Source organism: Sitophilus oryzae, unplaced genomic scaffold (genome assembly GCF_002938485.1).
Source record: "Sitophilus oryzae breed Bouriz unplaced genomic scaffold, Soryzae_2.0 scaffold_1740_pilon_pilon, whole genome shotgun sequence".
In the NCBI taxonomy this organism is placed as follows: Eukaryota; Metazoa; Arthropoda; class Insecta; order Coleoptera; family Curculionidae; genus Sitophilus; species Sitophilus oryzae.
Genome location: NW_022146436.1, coordinates 88,943 through 114,185, shown reverse-complemented (window position 1 = coordinate 114,185; position 25,243 = coordinate 88,943). Strand labels below are relative to the sequence as shown.

At 32.5% G+C, this 25,243-nt stretch overlaps 1 protein-coding gene across 1 annotated transcript in view; it reads right to left on the bottom strand.

Annotated features, from left to right (window-relative positions):
• Positions 1 to 13,867, bottom strand: part of LOC115881804 (glycine receptor subunit alpha-2-like) — an 88,334-nt gene extending 74,467 nt beyond the window's left edge. Inside the window, exon 1 of the mRNA XM_030899474.1 lies at positions 13,287 to 13,867. Within this exon, the coding sequence (XP_030755334.1) occupies positions 13,287 to 13,366 (80 nt within the window). The 5' untranslated portion in view covers positions 13,367 to 13,867. The remainder of the gene's footprint in view (positions 1 to 13,286) is intronic.
• Between the last annotated feature and the right edge of the window lie 11,376 nt (positions 13,868 to 25,243).

The following is a 25,243-nucleotide window of genomic DNA, read 5'->3' as shown; positions in this document are numbered from 1 at the left end:
AATCAGTTTTTTGTTCGTTAGAGGGTATCAAACTTGGAACCGTTATTCCGATTTAAATGAGATTTTGGGTGTCTATGTTTTGCTAAGAGCTTTAATATACCGGGTGCGTCTCAAAATACCTTATAACAATATACCCCTATAACTTTGTTGAGATTTGGTATGTCAGTATATGACATAAATTAGGATTGATTGACGTATTCAATTGTTTTCGGTCACTTCCTGTTTCACCGTTTCATTTTTAAACGGCACCCTCGATATTTTTTTACTTTATTCGATAGAAAATAACACTCTGAATACTTTGACATTTTCGCATATGGTTTATTTGAAATTATAACTTGCGGTTCGTAACGAAAATTTGACTGAAATACCGAAAATAAAAGTGAGTGGTATAGTCTATAAAATCAATAACTTTGAATTTTGACCGTTATTTTTTACCAACATGGCAAATATAAAATCCCTCTGTCAAAAAAGTTACTGATATTCTTTAAATTGAGTGCCTGAACGAATCAGATAGGTAACTCTTTTTACTTTCGTGAAATAGAAAAGGAAAATAATAAAACAAGTGACAGTTCTTCCTCTTCTTGCAAAAATCAACTCGAAATGACATAATTGTCAAAAGTAAAATGTCAATAGCTTTTGACATTTCTAAATATTAGACCAATGCCGTCTCTAATAGAACAGCCTCGGAGCGAGATTTATGACGTCACGCTAGTTAGATACTACGGATTAATAAATATGTTGTAGTATACATGGAAAGCATAATTATTCCTCGTATTTTTGGTTTGTATTTTAAAAATGATATAGTTTACATGAAATATACATAATATACAGTTAATAAATACAAACCTATTTATAGTAATAAATACTTTGGCAAATAAACTATGAACCATACAAATGCAGCAATGTTTTACAATATACAAATAATGAATAGGTACATAAGATAATGGGTAAAATGTAAAAAATATTTTAAATTTTGGGGTTTGAAAATCGATCTAATTTAACAAAAAACATTCAGTATCTACTAATACTGATGTATTATTATTTGCATTCACAAAATTTATATGTATATTTTGCAAATATTAATGTTCGAAAAATTATATTTGCAAATAATACAATATCATAGAAAAAAGGCGTCAGCGATGGCTATGAAATAAAGATCGCTGTCATTTTACATGTAAAATTATTCTAAAATTTTTGATTTTCTTGGGATTTAGGTTCGGGAAAAACGCTGATTAAGTTTTCATTTGGTTTTTCATTATTTTTTTTTGGTTTAAAAAAAACGTTTCAGCTAACATTATAGCCTTCATCAGTGTTGTGTCATATGAAAAAAATAGTGTCGAATATAATCCAAAAAATTACATATAAAATATTCACATCAATTATTATTTATGTCCCAGGCTGTTCTATTAGAGACGGCATTGCGTCAGCATGGCCGCAAGTTGCTAACCTAATAAAATTAACACTAGAAAAGCCCGCGGGAACTGTCAAATTCAAAGTTATTCGTTTCACAGACTATACCTACCGGTTTAAATGAGATTTTGGGTGTATATGTTTTGCTAAGAGCTTTAACATACCGGGTGCGTTTGAAAAGTGGCTCACCCCTATAACTTTTTTATTTTTTCAGATAAAAACGAAATTTGGTATGTCAGTATATGACATAAATTAGGATTGATTGACGTATTCAATTGTTTTCGGTCACTTCCTGTTTCACCGTTTCATTTTTAAACGGCACCCTCGATATTTTTTTACTTTATTCGATAGAAAATAACATTCTGAATACTTTGACATTTTCGCATATGGTTTATTTGAAATTATAACTTGCGGTTCGTTACGAAAATTTGACTGAAATACAGAAAATAAAAGTGAGTGGTATCAAATTATTCGTAAAAATATGCTTTTTCCAAATACGCTAATGAGCCACCCTCGTTCCATTTGAAAAAATTGAAATATGATTAAAAATACGATTTCAGCATTTTCTAACCGGCCGGGACAAGACACAAAAAGCATTAGACGATCAAATCTATTTTTCCGAGGCTTCTTGATTAAGGATTAGTGTTTTTAACATAGCCATGGTACTCCATATTGAATTTTAAAATACGATTTTTTATTAAGCGAGAATGTCAAAAGTTGACATATGATGTGTCATTCTATTCAAAATGTCATTTTCTATCGAATAAAGCAGAAAAATACCGAGGGTGCCATTTGAAAATCAAAAGTTGTAGTCATTTCCGGTGAAACAGGAAGTGACCAAAAACAATAAAATACGTCAATCTATCCTAATTTATGTCATATACTAACATACCAAATCTCCTTTCTTTATTTGAAAAAATAAAAAAGTTATAGGGGTGAGCCACTTTTGAGGCGCACCCGGTTATAGCTTTCACAAAAATCAAGAAGGTACGGGAAGGGTGAAAATTACACCCAACCCTACATAAACTTTAGTATAAATATTTTTCAACCCCACCGACAACGGATTTTCTTTTCGTAAAATTGTCCCTCTAGTATTTATTACATTTTTTGCCTCTTGTAAAAAAACGCCACATCACATAGTTTTTATGAAAAAAAAAATTTGAAGAATATATTTTTTCAAAGCTCCACAGCTACTTTTACAAGGAGTTCCAATATTTCGTGAACATAAAACAACCATCTATTTTTGGGATCCAAATATGTAAGTTAATTGCACATAATTTACCTTTAAACAAAAGTGCTTCGTTTGTCCATTAGAGGGCATCAATTAAAGATAAATCCGAACGTTAATTAATTTAACAATTATTAATTTTTTAAGCTTTATATGAAGCTTATCTTTAAATAGAATTTGAGATACTAACATAAAATTCCATATTTTCGCCAATAGATTATTAGACATAATAGATTTTATGCGCCTCCATAACTTGATGTCACAAAACATATTTTTTGGAAGTTACCCAAGCAACACACAATGGTATATTATACGTTTAAACTGATCTAATACCGTCCGTCTTATCTAGGTATACGACAAAGAATGTGAAACGTATAATAAACTGCAAAATGTCCGGGACTTCAACGTATATATTTAAGGTTTCTATATTACTTTTATAATCGTATATACATATACCAATATTATACAAGACGGTAAACGTATATTAGCAATTTATGATATACTAGGATTACACGTACACCAAATACGTATATTAAATGTTATTTTTCTTTATAAATTTATACGTGAAACAGAACCGTTTATCAAATGTTATTTTTGCATACAAATTTATACCTACGTATATCCAGGAAATGAAATTTAGTAATATAACCACCTAGCATTATTGTTTTTCATTAATATGAAGGATGTTTGAACCAGTATAAACAAACCTTAGGTTACTTAAGAAATGCTACATAATGGTGATATAAATTATACCCTACAACCCCTTTATATAACATAATATTACAATCTTTAAGTAACCTAAAATTAAAAAGTTTGTAATTACCTACCTAATACATTTTTTTATGGTTAATGGTAGGTTTTTTAATGAATAAGTATAAAAAACTTAATTGGAAATCTTCTTCAATAACATTTTAAAAATTGGAGACGTATAGCGTACATTACTTAAATAAAAATAAACAAAACATATCATAATTCTTAAAATAAGAAAACTGACAATGCATAAATATAACTAAACATAAAATATAAAGAATAATATATACATACGTTCACATCTTTTCTCTGTTATACGAGTAGTATATTATTTTACAAAATCGTTTAAATCAATCCAGTTGTCTACCAGAATAAGAAAGTTTGACAGCTTCTAAAAAATGGAGAAAGGGCCAACAATATATTATACAATTACTGATAGGGTGTAATGGTTCTTAAAACATCTGAAAAAATGTGGCCCTCTAGCGGACAATCGAAGCAATTTTGTATAGAGGTAAATTGTGCCCAATGAACTTATTTTCATTCCAAAAATATGTAGTAGTTATGAAATATTGTGTCACCCTGTATACTAGGTAGTTTTTATATTTTACTTTCTAACTATTATCGTTCTAGTCTTTCCATAGACTTCAGAAATTCTTTTTATCTGTAAATTCAGAAGCGTACAAATTTAAAAATTAAGGAATCCTCGAAAACTTGGAATTTACATTTTTATATTTGCTATATTTATATTTCGCAAATTACAGTATGCCTTAGAATAGTTTCAGTAACTGTGATATTTTTAGGAGCAATGAATATCAATAAAAAGTGGTTTTCAATGGTATTAATTGATATTCCTTCTAATATCTGCCTTTCAGTGGCGTAACTATTGATGTCCCATGTGTGCGAAGCACACGGGCCCGGGCCCTCGGGGGGCCCGGGCCGCATTTCCATATCTATCACATGCTATCGCGAATCAAGCAGAATCCTTCTATTTATGATGAGGATATATATGAAATGGGTCAGGTTCTATACCTTAAATACCCCGATGATATTGCCTATAGGATTTCTTCTCAATTACTCTCCTTCAGGCAATGTTTCCGAAATAATTTATATGAAATCAATTGCATTTTTGAACTCACTGAATTTATTTTAATTAAAAACCTTTCATCGTCTTCTAGTTTCAGCGAGATTTTAACAGCGTGTCATATTTTTCTCACCATACCTGTTTCTGTGGCCTCGGCTGAAAGATCTTTTTCCAAATTAAAGCTTGTCAAAAATTATTTAAGAAATACTGTGGGCGAAAAACGGTTATCAGCTTTGGCAATTATTTCAATAGAAAATGAAGTTGCCCGTACAATAGACATTGGTAATATTGTGTAAACTTTCGCCCATGCTAAAGCAAGGAAAAAAGAATTTTAACATGTTCATGTTCCTATTTACATTGTTTATTTTAATTTAACAAGAATAGAAAAAGCGCGCGCAGCATTTCTTAAGTTCAAAAACGTACTGAACTGCAGAGACATCCAACTGCAGCTGCGGCTACGATATGCAAAGTGCTACGTATGGTCCGTCCTGCTTTATGGGGTGGAAGCGTGGACCATGAAAACTAATACTATAAATAAATTAGAAGCCTTTGAGATGTGGACATACAGGCGTCTCTTGAAAATATCGTGGACCGATAGGATAACTAATGAAGAAGTACTCAATATGATGCAGAAGGAGAGAAAACTATTAAATATAATTAAAAAACGGAAGACCTCCTACTAAGGACACATAGTTCGAAATGAAAAATACAACATTCTGCAGCTCATACTTGAAGGAAAAATAGAAGGCAAGAGGGGAATAGGTAGAAAACAGCTGTCATGGGCGAGAAACATCAGACAGTGGACCGGTCTGAAGACTATAGGAGAGCTCATAAACACCGCAAGAGATAGAGACAGGTTTCGGCACGTGGTCGCTAACATCCAGTGAATGGATAGACATCTGAAGAAGAAGATTTTAATTTAGTTAGTTTTGTTGCTATTTTTTGTTTTGTTTTTATTTATTTTATTATTTATTTGATATTTTATATGTTTTAGTTTGGGTTACATATTCTGTATTGCAGTAATAAATAATACTATATAAAAATTAATTTGGTAATGTTATTTCTAACCTAAAATATGAGTGCATATTATTCAGATTAGTATATAAGTATTGAAATATGTAGGTGTAATAGGGGGCCCGGTAAAATTTTTGCACACAGGCCCGTGAGTCTGTTGTTTTGGTTTGGTTTGGTTGTAAACTGCTGCCTTTTAATGCATTCTGAATAGAATGACGTATCACATGTCATTTTTTGACATTTTCACTTACGAAAAACAGTATTTTAAATTCTAATCTAGAGTGCCATGGCTGTGATAAAACCACTAATTTTTAATCAAGGGGCCTTGGAAAAATAGATTTGATCGTCTAATGTCTTTAGTAACTTTTTCTAGCCGGTTAAAAGATGTCCAAATCGTGTTTTTAATCATTTACTCATTTTTTTCAAATGGAACGAGGGTGGAATTTTCGTTATGCATACAACCATGACACTCTAGACTCTAGATTGAATATTAAAATACAATTTTCTGCAAAAGTACAATGGTAGTACAAGTACAAAGTACAACAAGTACACAAAAATTGACATATGAGATGTCATTCTATTCAGAATGTAATTTTCTATCGAATAAAATAAAATCATATGGATTTAAAAGTAAAAAGTTGTAGTAATTTCCGGTGTAACAGGAAGTGGCCGAAAATCATTATTGAATACGTCAGTCAATCTTGATTTATGTCATAATATACATACATACCAAATCTCGCTTTTTCTATCCGAAAGAATAAAAATGTTATAGGGGTGAGCCACTTTTAAAAAACACCCGGTATATACGGTATTTCATATAAGAAGACCTACAGGGATCTCGCCGAACCCGGAAACAAGAAGATTTAGATCCAGACTTTACACTTTAACATATAAAATAAACTGATGTTAATTTAAATGAAACATCCTGTATAGTTTCTACATAACAGTCTCCAGTTTGTCATAGGCTGTTCATTAATAAATGTTTTTATGCAGAAAATTCCGCGGTAAACTAAATTTTCAGAAATGTTTAATAATCATGACTTATCGTTATAGTTGAGTTATTATGTTATATGAATGACTAAATTTAAAAATAAAACCATTTATTTATTCGTATTAAATAAAATTCTCTAAAATAAATAACAATAAAATTAAGATTTAAATCCAGCATTCAAAAACTATATACCTATTATTAGATTATTTATTTTTTACAAAATGTCGACGAAATGTTAAAAAATAGAAAACATATTTATACAAGGTGAGTGTTAAATAAGTGCAAATAATTTCAGGGCGGATAGATCTCGATAAAAGAAACATATTTTCTCTCTGCCGTTTTTGAAATAACTCCAAAATAACCGAGTTATTTTACATTGAAAATTAAAACAAAATAATTTTTTGGTTAAATCTTTTCTGGGGTTTCTTTCTTGTAAATTTAATCTACTACCTATGTTGCCATATTATCGAGATAATATGTTTTTAACTTAAAATTAAAAAATGTTCGAAATTTTTTTTCAAAATATACAAAATTTTCAAATTTATTTTTTCGCGAAAAAATCTCATAAACATGTTTTTGGTGTCGAATTATAGAACCCCTATAAATGTTTGCACTCATTTAAGACCAACGAAATGTTAAGATACATGGAATGGCCCCGGGCGATCTAAGCAATGAGCGGAATATGCAGCCAACATAAGAAAGAGAGGTCCGAGAGAGAGACGGCGATAGTCAGGGCAAAAGACGCGCGGATTTAAATGGCCGGTATAGGAAATATGAGGAATATTTTCAGATTTATAGTAATAAAAACACTTTAAATTAATTTTAAGTAATTTGGAGGTAATTGTAAGGTAATAAAAGTACTGATTTTGAAAAATAGAAATATATTACTCGAGATTAACACAACTAAACACAAATAAAAACACTAAATAGTAGGTATAAATTTATTTTTTATATAGGTTAGTAAAAAATCCAAGGCTATAATTTAAGCAAACTTCTTACTTACTTAATTATTATTACTTATACCTATAACTACCTACTTAATTATAAATATTAATAGTAGCACTCCTAATATTAATATATATTATATACTACTATATATAATATATATTTATAATTACATTAAACATATCCAATGTATTAAATACACTAAAAGTAACAAAATATGAAAACTTAGACAAAACCAAGACATAGCATTATAACATGAATACAGGGTGATTCTTAACCTATACGCATAAACTTGGGAAATTATTGCTGATGACAAATAATGACTAATAATGAAAAAAAAATGTTAGTAAAATATTTTTAGATTCTGAAATAATTTGAGTTTTTTTTCACAAAAAAATTATCAGCTTTATCAGTAAATGCACATTCAATTTAATGCAATTTACGTTTTTTGTTTTTATTTCAAATAGTTTGTTATCTCCGTAAATAAAAATATTTTACTAACTTAAACAAACATTCAGCAGTAGCATATTATGCTAATCAATTATTAAAATGTAACATTACAAAAGTATAAATTATCTTACAATATAAAAATTACATATATGTACATAAGGATATGTTTAGTGTTTAGGTAAATAAACTTAAAATATAATATTTTTTTTGCTTCTTAAATATCTACCGTTAACACTAACGATTGGGCCGAAGATATTTTCTTCTGTTTCAGCAATTCATCCAAAAGGTTATTAAGACTGTTTATTTTCTTTCGTTGCCTGCTTATTTTGCACTGGTTATACCTGTTTACTTTTTTGTATTTTGCAACAGTTTCATGGGAAACTTTCCAAAACCTTTTTCTTCGATCCATATCACTTAAATCAGAAAACTTGAAATCCCAAAAAATACAGGTTCTCTTCTGGTTCTGCAAATACACAAATTAATGATAAGAGAAAATTATTATTACCTATTAGGTTTAGCTACCTTGGATTGCAAATCTTTTTTCTTGGTTGTTCACTTGATATCAACGATGACTCTTCATTTGAAGGACCAGCTTCCAATATAGCCTCATCAAGCTCCACGTTTTGAGGTTCCTCAGGGGTCTTTACTACTTTGCCAACATCTAAAGTTTGATCTGAAACTGATAAAATTACTTACGCTATTACCTACTTTCACTATAATATTACCTAAAGCTTGTAGAGAAAATTTTGTAGACTTGAATATTCAGCATATCCATGACATAAATATGGGAACTTTACATTGTCTAATTGTGTATGTCATAAGGCTCGTTTACACGGGGACAGTCAACTAAATTTTAACTAAATATTAAGTCATTTGAATGTGTGTGTAAACAGTGAGTTTAGTTGTAAGTGACAAGTAAAATGCATGATGTGTGTTCAAAACCAGTAACTTAAAATTTAGTTACCACTTGTCTACTGTCCCCCTGTAAATGACTATAAATATGCAGCTGTTTGTGTTACTTCTACAAAGCTTGCCTACTTGTAAGTTTCAATATAGTTAAAAATTTAGCAATAATTTAAATGTAAAAAACTTAAATTTCAAATAAAATACCTACCTCCTTCCTTTAAAACAACTTCTGTGTGTTTTCGCTTTAAAACCCTTCGCTGCTTATGTTCTTTCTTCAGGGGGGCAGGGAAATCAAAAACAGAGGGAACAGCTGATTTTTTTAGTACTTTATTTTCATAAACATTTACTTCATAATCTTCTGAAGTAAAATGTTTTTCACAAATAGCTGTGGTCTTACTTGGAGTAAAATTTTCCCTTCTAATGGCCAGTAACCACAACTTTCTTAAGTTGGGGTCCTTGGGAATTCTATTATTTATTAAAAATAGATAACATTTTATCAATCCATTACTAATCTAAGGGAAAAACTTCATTTTAACCTCCTTTGTTCGCCTATTGCTACAATTCACTGCACTGCAAGATTCAACCATTTCAACACAAATACAACTAAAAAATCGTCTATGCGATCGAAAAATGTTTGTAATAATCACCAAAAAGTATAAATAACAGTTTAAAACTCCATCAGAAACAAAAATACACTCAAAAATCTCTAAAAACATGCACCAAAAACTGACAAAAACACACGGTTTTAATGACAAGAAGCTATTTTCTGCCCTGACTATCGCTATCCTTCTTGTCTGTCTCATTCTAACATTGATCGATACGGGGCAGACCCATTCCATGTATCTTAACATTTCGTTGTTTAAGACTCACCTTGTATAACACAAAACAATATTCAACTCACATACAGTTGTCCTATAAAAATAATATTCCGATTGTTCATTCACAATTTTCCATGCACGGCTATAAAAAGTAATTAACTTCATTTATTAATTGTTTATCAATAACCAATAAAAATTGAAATAAATATTATGGAGATTAACGGGTAGTTAGTTAATTCTGATTGAAAGGTATATTTCGCTTTATTCAGAAGCGATTCTTTAATTTGTTATTGATTTTTAATTAAACAAATTAAAATTATTCATACACTCTTTAAAATAAAATAGACATCTTGGAATAATTATATTGAAAAATATAGTACAGTAGTCACTCGTTTTAAGCGGTTACGTTTATACGCGTTTGTAGCTTTGTGATTTGTTTTACGCGGTTTACTTATACGCCGTTTTATTAATTTCATATTAGCCTATAGTCTTGATGCATTTCAGTGGTTTCAACAAATTCCGATCGCAGCGCTTCAACGGCAGAAATCAGAAATTATCAATAGGTATGTATTTTACCGCGCCGGCGCCGGCGCCGGCCTGTTGATCGCATTAAGATAATATTGAAATCGTGACTTTGTCATGTTTTTTTAACTAAAAACTAAAAAAGATTGTACTTATTTAAGACTCATCCTGTATGTGTCGTCAACACAATACAGATATGTTTTTCAACTAAAAATTTGAAAATTGTCCAAACAAATTTCGAAATACACTTCCTATACTCAATTTTTTTTTCGCGCAAAAAAAACTCATAGTTACTGGGATCGAAATATACCATCCCTAGTAATATTTGCACTTATTTAAAATTCGCTATATATTAGAGGGGACGGGATATAAGAATAATGTCTGATGGTAACCGAAAATGTGTAATTAGTTGCGGTAATGCTAGTTTGAATTTACTCACTTTACTGAAAAATGCGTATTCCATAACTATTATAACTATTTTTTTATGAGTAATAAATGAATTTAGAATTTCCCACAAATATGGTTTCGGATTTTGGATTAAAATTTCGGATTATAAGAATGAAACTGAAGAAAGACATGAAGATATAGTCCCGGCACCACAAAAGTTAAATACTGAAAAAATTACATTTAAATTACTATTTAACAGAAATATGCCACCAGTGAGGTATTGCAGTGAGGCTGAAACGGTACAAATTGTAACTTTGTATGAGGAAAGATATAGACAAATAGAAATCGCTCGGCGTCTTAGAAGAGGTCTACAGTATCTTTCTATACTGTCTACAGTATCAAATGTTTTAAAAACATATCAAGAGACTGGAGATTGGAAAAAAGTTCTATTCACTGATGAGAGTAGAATACAATTATGAAAGCGAGATGGGCGAAATCATGTATATAGAAGAGTCGGGGAACGATACAGAAGCTGCAACCTTATATAGACTATTAGTTTTGGAGGTGGTGGTATAATGGTTTGGGGAGGCATTCATTGGGAGGGTCGCACCGAACTCATAGAAATTATTGAACGAATGACCAGTGACTGGTATATTGAAAATATCCTCGAAGATCATGTTATGCCATATCTAGGCCTCATTGGATATGACAGATTCCTATTTATGCACGATAATGCTCGACCACATGCAGCTGGCATAGCGACTAGTTATCTTGAAGTAGTCCAGATTCGAAGATTAGACTGAGTCCTATTGGGATTTGTGGGATGACCTAAAACGTCGCATACGACGAAGAAATCCTGTTCCAAATACACCAGAAGAGCTTCGATATGCGATACAACACGAGTGGAATGCAATTCCTCAAGAATATATTCAAACTTTAATTAGTAGCATGCCGAGACGGATGCAAGCAGTAATTAGAGCTCGCGGTGGGAATACTCGTTATTAACTATTTCCTATTTTTCCATTCAAAAGGTTTTACTTACTTACTTCTGAAACATTTAAGTTGAAACTAAGTATCCTTCATTTTCATAAATTTAACATTATTTTTTTTACGATTTACTGTCAATAATAATTTAATATTCCTTGTTTAAAATGTGTAAAATACATTGTTCTTTCTTGTTTATTGCATGTTATTCATTAAAATTTGTATATGTTGTAGGCAGATGCTGAATTCGGCCTATGTCCGAAATAATTAGACATATGGCGATTATAATTAAATATACCTACCTATATCCACAAAGTTACGCGGAAGAGTTTCAACTTCTATGCGGAGGGTGTTAATTTTTTGTTGTTATATTATACCAAAAAAAGATTAACTCCCTCGGCAAAGAAGTTATATAAAGACTATTTAAAACCACGAAGTTGCACGCATCTGGCAAGTTTAGTATGGAGAAATCGCCATATGTCTAATTATTTCGGACATATACCGAATTCGGCATCCGCCTCCAACATATACATGAAAAAAATTTTGAAAATTTAAAATATCCGATAATTTTGTCCTTGAGTGTATTATAACGAGATGGAAGAAATAAGACTTGCTTCATGGGCTTGATAAGGTATCATCTAGTTTATATCGAGGTTTATATTTAAATTCAAAATAACTTTGATATTTTTCTTTTAGGAACCCCAATTTTGGCATTATAAGTTTATTTTAAAGTCTTATTTCATAAGACTTGACAATAACTTAAAGACCAAAAACGGTGGTGTCATTGATGACGCGCACCCAAAGTTGTTCCCTATAAACCCAGCCCCGGATCTAAGAAGGGGCAAACCGGGGCACCTGCCCCGGGCGCCAGTGTCAAGGGGCGCCAAAATCATAATATAATACGGTTGAAAATCAAAAAAATTGCTAGACAAAGCGCCTAGTATGCATCTTACGTTCTTCTATCAAGTATTCATTTAATTTTAAAACGCTCAGTTAGTTTTTGAAAGTTTCATTCAGAACCTCGCAATTAGTGGAATAAATCAGCGGTTTCAGTTATTACACTTTATAATTTTTAATTTACGATCATTCACAATGATTAAAAAACAAAATTAAAATTAATAGAATATCCTAGCAACAGCTTGCGGTAGCCAGTTGTATCTTGTATCCATAAAGAAAGCCAAATATTTAGCTTATAAAACAATAAACTTTTGATTTCTAACCACGATTTCTCTTGACGGATGCTAATCAATGGCCAAAATGACATTTCCCGCAAAATTTGAAGTATAATTAGTGGAAAAGTCAAAAGTTTGTTTACTTTATCTACTAATTGAAAATGACTACCACTAATTTAGACGTTCTGAATGCTTACATTGAAATTAAAGGAACAAACTTCTACGCTAATTGAAACCACTAATTCGGAGGTTCTGAATGAAGCTTAAGGGCTCATTCTGTCCCGTTTACAAAAAATGCCTACCTATATCTGCCTATATCTAGATATTTGTAAGTTTTTTAAATTCATTTATTGCAAACGCTGGAGAGAGGGGGCGCTACTGTAAATTTTTTGCCCCGGTTCAAAAAAATTGTAGATCCGGGGCTGTATAAACCTAGTAGTATTTTACTACAAATTTAGCAGAAAATAATAAATATGATTTTAGTTAAAAAAATATACATTTCTAATCCAATACTACAAATTGTTTCATAAACAACTTAGGTATTGCATTAGTTATATAAATAGCAATTTAAATTAAACCATTCATATAAAATCAGTAATTTATAGTTCGTGCGATAAAAAAAACTTACCCATTAACAAGTCCCGCGAAAACCAGATAGGAAAAAATAAAATAGCCGGCAGCACATACAGTCCTCACAGATAACACCATGTTTTTTTCTCTACAGTTTTATTAACAACCCGACCCGAAAAAAATCACAAATTTTCGCCAAAAATTCTCCAACTCACCAGAATCGCATAGCGGGTCAATCAGTCAATCGAATAACACGAACAAAAAAAAAAGAAAAATAATTTAATTTTGTTTACGGTAAATTGATTTATTATTTTGCCTCGCGAACGACAATAAAAAAACTAATTAGATTTGAGGAAAAAAAACCGTACCGTACTAGAAAAGATTGGAACCTGTCGTTTATCTATCCCTGAGTTTTATTTTTTTTTCCTGCGTTCGCTGTTAAAAGCAGTTGGATATTTGTCTTGAACGCGATTTACACTACCGGCAAAACGTTTATAGGTTAGAACAAATCCACTAATTACACAGGTATGTATTTCGACTAATGAACTAGAGAGGCGAGATGAAATGAACGGCGGGTATCATCGCAGAATTAAATCATCGCCGATTGTTTAATTAGATTTAATAATGCATACGGGACGATGTTTAAACGGGTTTAATTCTAATTGATGTTAATATTTATAGAATAATATCTCTCGGTGCTTTGAGTTAAAGAAATGTTAGTTTCTTAAGCCGACACCTGCGTCATTGTTAATCCAGTTTACGTCATTGGGTTTTGACTAGTTGAAAGTAGACAAGATTTCTTAAATGCATAGTTGAGTTTGTAGTCATGGTACAAGTTAATATATAGTAATAATACAATCCGATCGAAAAAAACGGCATCAAAGACGGCTGGGGAAGAAATAATGGTTCGTTGATCAATCATGAGAAAATTAACATAAACACAATTAAAGAAAAAAATATGGGTAGGGAGCGGGGGGCACGTTGTTACAATTTTTAGATAATTGTCAAGATGACAAAAGCTATTAAATGATTTATACATTTGGTTGCTTTTATCGTTAGTATGTCTATTCAGCTATTAAAATATGACCGAAAAGTTATTAAAATTTATGTAATTTTTTCACAATGAACAGTTTAACCAAAAACGTCGATTGTAACAACTTACCCCCGATTTGGGGCTAGTTGTTACATCTTCGGGGCACGATGTTACGGTAGATAAATAAACAAAATCATCAATAATAAATAATTTTTTTTTATTATTTCAAAGCGTTATAAACAAAAGAGATCACTTTAAACAGTCTTTTAATATTTATGAGTAATTATAATATCTACAGCATGGAGAAAAAGACCCATATATCATTCTGGGAAACACGATCTTCGAAACTGAATTTCCAGCTAGAGGCGGATTATCCAATAGGCTAATTAGGCTATAGCCTAGGGCGCCAATAAAAAAATAGGCGCCACGGCCACGGCATGATAATTATCCCTAGTTTGTAGGCCATATTATTACATAGATATAGATGTAGTTTTAGGTTACGATTTAGTTTTATGTACTCTAGAGTGAATCTTTTTTTGTAAATTGAGTTTTGTTGAGTATTTGTTGATAGTAAAATAATAAGATGTTTATTTTAATGTAAGGTTTATGCAGATAAAATAAAACAGTGTTTAAAATCATGTGTTTATTCAAATTACGAGTAATTAAGAATTAAACCTCCTATATTATTTGATATTTAAAATAAACTTTTTAAATATTTTGAAATATTTAAGTTAAATTTTCTGCGTAGATGGGGGAGAATAGTTCCTTTGTAAATTAAATAGTGAAATGATAATTATTCTTTTATTTTTTAGAAGTTGATAAATACAAATAAATTGTAGCCCATTAGTAGTGAAAAATAAATTACTATTTATTAGTTTTTCGTCTCCAATGACCGTCATGTTTACATCATCACCCGGTCTCGCCAAAGCCAAAACTTTAGATGTGAGGTAGTACGGGGCTCCACATAAAGTCCGCCTCGGGTCAGAAATATCCTTAGTCCGCCACTGAGCTAATCCACACGAAACGGTGGGTATGGGCGCCAAATTTTTATTAGCCTAGGGCGCAAATATGTATGTCTTAATCCGTCACTGTTTCCAGCGGCATTTATGGCACATGCAAGTATTCTATCTTGATCGCACTGACCTGTTTTTGACCACGAGCAGCAACTATTTTTTAGGCTTCTGTACCGTTGTGACACCTCTGTTTCGTCAACGTTCCATATGCGCGAAGCAGTGAATTCATATTTTTGGAGAAAGCCTTACAGTTTGCCAAAAAAATCGTTGGTTCTGTTGAGCGACGTTCCTCTACCCAAAGATGTACCGTCTGGTGTTCGTAGAGATAGTTGAGGATTTCAATCCATAAAACTTTTAAACCAGTCCGGCCCCACCATATTATTTTTTAACCAGCTGGGGGAAATATTTGTTAATTCGAATTTTACAGCACATTGGTAAGCTAGTTTTCGGACTTCTCTTGGTAGTAAACCAAAATATATTTCTTTTGAGTAGATAAGAAGCTAATTTGTTCTGTTTCTTGTGAGAATACCAATCTAGGTTTAACGTAACCCAATGAACAACTTTCGTTGTTTTTGTTTTTTCTGACATAGGTACCCGGACAAGGACATCGGACACAAATTAAACATTTCGCTTGCTTTACGAATGCTCGTTTTTTTCTGCAGTACGTCTACTGCAGCAGATTCATAAACTTCTTGACTAGTTGTACCTCTTTCTGTTTTTCTTTGATAGTTTCTCATTCGGAAAAAAAAACAAAGAATATTCACAATTTTTAAAATATGAAGACGAACGGTACAACACAAGAGGCATGGTAATTTTTTGGAGTAAGTTGTTATATGTAACAACTTACCCCAAAAAATTGTAACTACCTGCCCCATGGTACGTTTTTAAATATAAATTGAACTCAGCATTAATGGATATATATAGTAGAAAAAACAACATTGCGAATTACAGGTAGATAATATATTATGAACGTTAAAAGTTAAAATTTTTGAGAAAATAAAAAATATTGACATCAGGAATCAAAAATTTTATAAAAGATTTGTTTACTTACTTGGTTCAAATTGAGACACATGCACACAACTTAGCAGCTTGGCGCTTGACGGGTCACTGATCATTTTTATTTAATGAACGATGTTATAAGAAAACAAATGAGTCCACTTATGCCCACCAAAGAGTTAAAAATCTCGGTAAAAAAGGCGTGTAACTTCTTACCCGTGTAACAACGTGCCCTCCGCTCCCCTAACTTAAAATTCACATCAAACAACATAAGCCAATTTAACTAAGTTTGACAAAAAAAAAAACTATATTTTTAAATTAAAAATGTAAATATCTATTAGAACATAACATAAAATATAACTAATACATAGAACTGCATAATTATTCTAAACATAATTGCTAATAAAGATAACACAGCCACACGAAATAAAAAAGTGGTATATGATTTTTACCAGACCATCATATTCTATAGTATTTTTCGACCCTGAGCACGAATCCGCTATCACATCTCATTTTTTTTCTAACCTCAAAAACTTGGTGGAAATCCGTAAAAATTCAGGAAAATGTAGTAGGAAAAATAAAAAAACTTCTCATGTATATCACTATAACGTAATGTAAATGGGTCTGATAAACTCAAAACCCATCAGATTTCAGCTAGCATGTCTCATATTTTTTCTCATCTCAAAAAATCTACCTCAAGTCATGATTTTCGAAAATCGCACCGATCTTAACCAAAATCGGTATAGTTTTTTTTTTGGGTCGCTGATCATAAATCTGACGTCGGATTGGCAGAATTCAAAATGGCGGATCCAATATGGCCGACACGAATTTCAAAAAAAAACACGGATCCGATCGCGAATCTGAGATTAAATGGGTCATTGATCGCAAATCTGATGTCGGATTGGCAAAATTCAAGATGACGGATCCCATAGGGCCGACCTCAGGTATAGCCTGCCCTGTGTATAGCTACACCGTTCTTGAGGTCGGCCAATCTTGCCAATCTGACGTCAGATTTGCGATCAATGACCCATTTGACTTCAGATTCGCGATCAGCGACCCAAAAAACCCAAAAACCCTAATAAAAAATATTAATAACAGTGAACAAGAAACGATGATTCAGTGAAGTCATGGTAGGCTTTGGAAAAAAGTTGCTTTTGACGTAATAGTATAAACGTCAAATTGTTATTAGATCAACATTTTGATAGTCTTTTTATAGTTTTATCCTTTGATTGCTTTTTCAAAATGCCAACAACTACAACTACTTCAAATAATAAAGGCATTTTGAAAAAGCAATTAAAAGAGAAAAGAAGAAACAATTTGACGTTTATACTATTACGTCAAAAGCAAGTTTTTTCCAAAGCCTACCATGACTTCACTGAATCATCGTTTCTTGTTATTAGTTAGTTAATTATTAGATATTAATACATCTGGTATTATGGTATACTTGTATTTCGTCTATTTTAAAATAAACTAACTGTTTCTATCTTATTTTTTGTTAAAATGGGCATAATTAAGAGGGCTACTGATACCGTGTTGTAAAGCTAAGGTACTTAAGGTCTTATTTTTTGGTATTTATTATAATTTTGCTAATATCGGTTTGAAAGAAGATATGAAGATGCGGTTTTCGCTGACTTTTTAGGCTTTTACTACTCTTTACTATCAGCTCAAATAACATATACTATCGTATTTAATTTTTTTGAAACAACGCTCTATGTTTATTAAATTGTAAGAAAGCGCCTCCTAGCGTCTACGTTCAAAACCTTATTATTATTATTTTTATGGTATAACATAGAGTAAGAAACGGTCTTTTAAACGGTCCCACGTTTATTGGATTCTGATCATCCAGAGAGAGTCCGCGGGGTTATTAACATTTAAATAAAGATAGATCTAATCTTCCCCCACCCCTTTATTTTAGCAGATAGGGGAAAATGGTTCTAACAAAAAAAATCCCAAATTTACTGAAGATTATGAAGCTATTATTTATGGTACTCATTATATAGGCAAAATGCTGTAAAAATTCTATTTTCTTATTTTTCATAGCAGTTGCGGCCCCTAGCGGCCGTTTTACAAACTTGAAGATAATTTCCAGCAATTTCTCATAGCCCCTTTAGTTATAAATATTTTTTTCCGTAAGCCCTACGGCTAATACTTTCCGAGATACAGCCGAGAGCTATTCTTAGTGGGACACCCTGTACGTTGTCAATATATGTACAACTAAAGTCAAAATATAACTACTACACATTTAGAAGTAATGATTTAAACAAAACTGTTACAACCAAACGTAAAAATTTAGTGATAGGATATGACTAATGAATAATTTAGATAGAATCTATCAGTTAAAAGTCGTGCTTTTATTCATCGAATATATCGGTGATCGATATTTCGATGGCTATTTCCTGTTTTCGATAGTTCCTATCTCAAATAAATTGTACGCATCTTTTAATAGCGTAGATTTCTGCCTGAAGGATGCTAGGGTAGGTGTCCATTGATTTGGAGTATTTAATTTTCAACACAAATACTCCTATCCCTGTCCCTGCTTTGGTTTTGGAAGCGTCAGTATACCACGTTATGGTACGGTCTTTTACATGCTGAGCAAACGTTTCTCCCTTCCACTCCTTTTTATTACTCAATACTACAGTGAGGTGTTTCTCAAAATTGTAAATTCTTGGTATGTCATCCACTGGGAGTTGGAGAAGTGGAATTATTATCTTTTTGAGAGTGTTCAAAGCCCTTGACCTGAAAATTCTCTCAGTACTGTTTCCGTCAATGACCATTCTAATCACTGTCGTATTGGCATAACTACCGACGACAACATGCGGTGGTGTTAGGCCTAGGATGACCTCCATTGCTGCTGTTGGACATGTTCTCATGGCACCTGAGAGTGAAAGCGAAAGAAAGGTAACATTCGTCAGGTGTGAACTCTTTCGAAAGGTCAGTGATACTAACCGGGTTTTCTGCACTATAGGGTTCAATAAAAAAATCTTTGCATATCTGCTCATAAACGAGAAACCCTATTAAACACACAAAAATAGGGCATCCTGTGCAAAGTACCAAAACATTTAATTTTATATAAGTTGTGTTTTTATGTTCTATGATATACTTTTATTGTTCATTATTTGTAGTTATTCTGAAAATAAATCGTTTTATTTTAAGTGGTTTTATTCATTTTATGTACTTACAATAAATTAATAATACCGGGTTCGTCTTAAATATAGCTCACCCCTATAACATTTTGATTTTTCAGATGAAAAAAATGAGATTTGCTATGTTAGTATATGACATAAATTAGGATTGATTGCCGTATTCAATTGTTTTTCATCACTTCCTGTTTCACCAGAAATGACTACAACTTTTAATTTTTAAATGGCACTCTCGGTATAGTTCTACTTTATTCGATAGAAAATGACACTCTGAATAGAATGATATATCGTATATGTCAATTTTTGACATTTTCGCATATGGATTATTTGAAAATGTCATGCAGTTCATAACGACAATTTGACTCGAAATACCAAGTGTGTGGTACCAAATTATTCGTAAAAAAATGCTGTTTCCAAATATGCTAACGAGCTACCCTTGTTCCATTTGAAAAAATGAGATATGATTAAAAATACAATTTGGGCATCTTTTAATCGGCCAGGACAAGACACGAAAAACATTAGACGCTGAAAACTATTTTTCCAGGGCTTCTTGATTAAAAATTAGTTTTTTTAACACAGCCAATGACACTCGAGATTGAAATTTAAAATACGATTTGTTTTTAAGCGAAAATGTCAAAAGTTAACATATGATATGCCATTCTATTCAGATACAGAGTGTCATTTTCTATCGAATAAAGTAGAAACATAACGAGGGTGCCATTTAAAAATCAAAAGTTGTAGTCAAAACAGCGACTGACTAAAAACAATTGAATACCTCAATCAATCCTAATTTATGCCATATACTAACATACCAAATCTCGTTTTTTTATCTAAAGAAATAAAAAACTTATAGGGGGGCGCCACTTTCGAGATGCACCCGTTATACAAGTTAATAAGAAAACCAGTAATACAATAAATTTAATATTAACATTTAAAAATAGGTACTTAAATTGAATTTTGGTTGTCTTGATTTATTGGTAATTATAATGATTTAAGTCATTTTACTGAGTTAAATTGCATATAAACATGATTTAAGTTAAAAGTATAGACTTAAATCGACTTAAATGACGTTAAATTGATTTACGTCTTTACAAAAATTACTTGACTTGAAATAAAATGATTTAAGTCAAATAATTAAGACTTCAGTCATTTGAACTTTATGTTGAAGTTGGCTTAAGATCTAAATTATTTCGATTTCAGAAATGACTTCAGATTTAAGTCTTCTTTAAAATTGACTTGCTCTTGTACCTAAGGGTACGAACATAGTGAAGGCAGGTTTCTGCTTACCGGCAACCAGCGCCGTCTCAGGGTACCTATTCTTGACCACTCGCATCTTCAAATATCGCTCACATCTCGCATCTCCGAAAAAGCCATATAACAATAATACACGTGATGCGTAACTTTGCATATATGCATCACGTGTATTGTTATATGGCTTTTTCGGAGATGCGAGCAGGGTTCGGAAGTAGTTAATTAAGAGGAAATTTACCTGATTAACTAACCTAACTAATTCAAATGCCGCGCCAGCGCTACACATAGGGGTATTTGATCTATAAACCTGGCCAAAAGTGATAATTTTTTATTTTCATTTTTTATCTTAACTGAATACAAATCTATAAATACTAAATGTAAGCACGTTTATTAGCTTTTTTTAAGTCGTAAGTTGACTATCAAATAAATAATATATTTCAGTTGTAAGTATGAATTATCTTGAGTGTATTCTGAATATTTCCTAGATTATAAAATAGTGGAATTGTTTGTAGTGCTTATTTTGCAAATTCTTTATAATAACTGTCATGATGGATACAGAGCCAGCTGGCAAGTCCTGTTTTATGCATATTTTTATTTTGAAACGTTTCCTTCTATTCTATTTCTTTATAATGTTTTATATTTAAAAAATCAGAGGCATTTTTATAAAGTGTAAGACTATTCGGCAATATTATATATTAATATCCGCATGGAAATTAGTATCCGTTCAATGCTTAAAGTCTCCACCTTTCGAATACCGTAAAATGGGGTGAATAGAAACAAAATTTCTGAAAAAAATCAAATCACGATTAAAAATATTCAAAGTAAAAAGAGCCGACATATCTAATTTTTCTATCATTGGTAATACACAATAAAATGTAAAAACTATCTTTTTTATCTGTGGCAGCACTGTTTCTGTCAATCAGCTGATCAATAAATGTGAGATCCCCTTTGCTGTGGAGCTTGGTGGTGGATGAACTACTAGATGAATTAACTCTAGCGGGAATACACTGCATTGGGTATGCAGATGACATAGTCATGATCGCTCGGGGGAAACATGAAGGCACCTTGTGTGATATTATATAAAGAGGACTCCGTATCACTGAGAGATGGTGTAGGACTGTCGGGCTGAGTATCAACTCAGACAAAACCGCGATAGTGCCATTCACCAGAAGGCGAAGTCTGAAAAACTTGAAAAGAATCCAACTAGATGGAAAGAAAATATTGCCAACACAGGAAGTTAAATACCTGGGAATAACCCTGGACAGTAAACTCCTGTGGAACAGGCATATTAAGAACACTACCAGCAAAGCCATAAAGGCTCTCATGATATGCAGAAGACTGGCCGGAAATAGATGGGGCTGCTCCCCTAACATTTTGCGCTGGATGTATACCATGATAGTAAGACCCATGATTACTTATGGAGCAGTTGCCTGGTACACAAAACTAGAGCAACGGACGGCAAGGCTAAACCTATGCAAAGTCCAGAGACTAGCATGTGTTTGCATCACAGGAGCCATGAGAACCTGTCCAACAGCAGCAATAGAGGTCATTCTAGATCTAACACCACTGCACATTGTCATTGGTAGATATGCCAATGCGACAATGATTAGAATGGTCACTAACGGAATTAGTACTGGGAGAATTGTCAGATCAGGGGCTTGGAATACCCTCAAAAAGGAAATACCACTCCTGCAATTCCCAGTGGACGATATGCCAAAAACGTACAACTTTGACAAACATGTCAATGTAGTATTGAGCAATAAGAAGGATTGGAAGAGCGAAACGCTTGCCCAGCAGTTAAAAGACCATACCATAACTTGGTATACTGATGCTTCCAAAACCAATACGGGAACAGGGATCGGAGTGTTTGGGCCGAGAGCTAATTACTCCGAACCAATGGGCACTTACCCTAGTATCCTACAGGCAGAAATCTACGCTATCGAGAGATGCGTACAACTTATCTTAGATAGGAACTATCGGAAACAAGAAATAACCATTTTATCTGATAGTCAAGCAGCGTTAAAGGCGATCAACTCAGTATCAATCAATTCGAAATTGGTCAAAGAATGCATAGAGAAGCTGAATAAATTAGGCAAAGAAAACAAAGTCCTCCTACACTGGGTGCCTGCTCACCAAGGGATAGAAGGCAATAAAAAAGCAAATAATCTAGCTAGGAAAGGAGCGAACACTCCACTAACTGGACCAGAACCGTTCTGCTTTCCAAGTGGTAACCAACTCAAGGCGGAACTCAAGAACTTGGAAGATTCCATCCGCAACCTGGAATGGAAATTTTCCAATGGTCTAAGACACTCGAAGAAGTTTCTGAGGGCTTATGATGAAGAAAAATCACAGATCTTCCTGGGTCTGAGTAAGAACAATCTTCGGATTGTCACGGGGTTTTTAACAGGACACTGTCTCCTCAACGAACACCTCAGTAGATTGAAACTAAGAAGAAACGGCGAATGCAGATTCTGTGGGGAAGATGGGGAAACACCAGTACACCTCATCACTGAGTGCGCCGAGACGACAACCATTCGTGCCATGAATTTTGGTACGACTGATATTGGAGATGGAGAACTACCCTCTATAAAACCGTCCCAGATACTGGCTTTTGTCAAAGCCCTGGGACTGTATGATGAGTTATGATTCAAGAAAGGTGGACACAATGGATCTGTAAGGTCGAAGTGATTAACCCCCCTCACACTCATTCTAAATTCTAAAAAAAAATTCTAAATGTGAGATCGATTTATCACCTATTTTGTATGGCGCGAAAACTTTATAAATAAAATTTTTATTTTTAAAGTAATACATAAGCTGGTACATGTAAGTTGTCATATTATATGTATTGTTAATTATTGTTAAACCTACTTAAATATGTAATAATTTACTGTTTCTAATCACCTTGTTGGAAGTAGAATAGATAAAAACCTTAACATCAATGTGTGTTTCTATTCTCCCGAATAGCAGGTGAATAGAAACACAAATGTTATTTTTATTTAATATTTATATGCATATTTTTCAAAAATCAAATTATATGTATACGCAAAGAACAAGCAAAGACCCATGTTTTAAAATATTCGGGAAAATAATACAACATTTTTATCAACCGGTATATCGCTAATAGCCTACGAAACTGTTTCTATTCACCCCATTTTACGGTATGTACATAAATCTTGCCAATATTTGCCACTGCCAAAAAAAACATTGATTTAAATAGATTCTTAAAGGAAATAGTCTTTACCCTATAACACCCATCCTCGCTCAAATATCGTCTATAATACGCAAAGTACTTTCTTGTTCTAGCATCCTCATCCAATTGCTTGGTTTTGCACAGAATGGCCCTATTTGATCGGTGGACAGGATTTCAGAGTAGAGGAAAAAATATTGTGTAGGAAAAACAAAATGGGGTTCCATATTAGCACCCTCTCCTCTAATAATTAATATTATTAGCAAACAAGCAAAAAAAAATCATAAAACATAATTTTGGCCAACTTTTAGTTCTTAATACCCTATGTGCGCAAAAGCATAAATAAATAAATTTTCGTTCCGGTAAAAGCGAGAACGCCGATGAACGCTGGTTGACGGCGCCTACCTGCTTTCAATGTGAACTATATAGACGATTTGATAACATGTTTTAATTTTTCAAGGTTATTAGCGAGGCGGCGTGGCGCGGCGCTACTATGTACTCATATACAGGGTGCCCCAGAAATAAGTGCAAGTATTTTAACTTAACTGGTAGTATAGTTCAACCCCAGAAACACGCCTATGAAGTTTTTTTCGCGAAATTTTTTTTTTAAATCGGAATTTTTTGAAAAAAAATTTGGAATTTTTTTTAGTTTTTATTTAAAAAATATAATTTCTTGTTAATATGGCAACATAGGTAGTAGATCAAATTTACAAGAAAGAAAATCCAGAAAAGATCCAGAGGTTCTCAAAATTTTAGCAAAAAATCATTTTTTTTTTGGAAATTTTCAAAGTAAAATAACTCCGTTATTTTGGACTTATTTGAAAAACGATAAAGAGAAAATATGTTTGTTTTCTCGAGATCTACCACCCCTTAAAATACTTGCACTTATTTCTGGGACACCCTGTTACACGCAAAGTTGCGAACGATGTCAAGAATAGGTACCCAGATCCTCGCCGACTACCGGTAAGCGGCATACCTGCTTGCACACTGTGTTCACACACTAAGTATACTTCAAAAGTAAGAAGAGAGCGTAAGAAACAAACATATTTAGAATGATTAGGCTGTATTGGGCAACACTACTGAATTTCAATGTTACTGCTCTTTTCCGTGTTAAATGATTAAAAGGAAAAGACCGGCTTAGCTGTAATTTAACTTATCACGGTTGAAATTGCAGTTAAACGTGATGGTTGCGGTTTCGAATAAGAACTCTGAAAAACCTAACGTTAAATCCAGGAAAAAATAATTCGCTACGATAAATTTGCATCGTTGTAATCAATCTTTTTATAAAGAAATACAGACCAGTGGGTAGGTAATAAAATACGGCTTATTTATTGAATGGTGTAACACTGGTAATAGATATAATATTCGTTCGAGATAAAAGATGAATAATTGAAT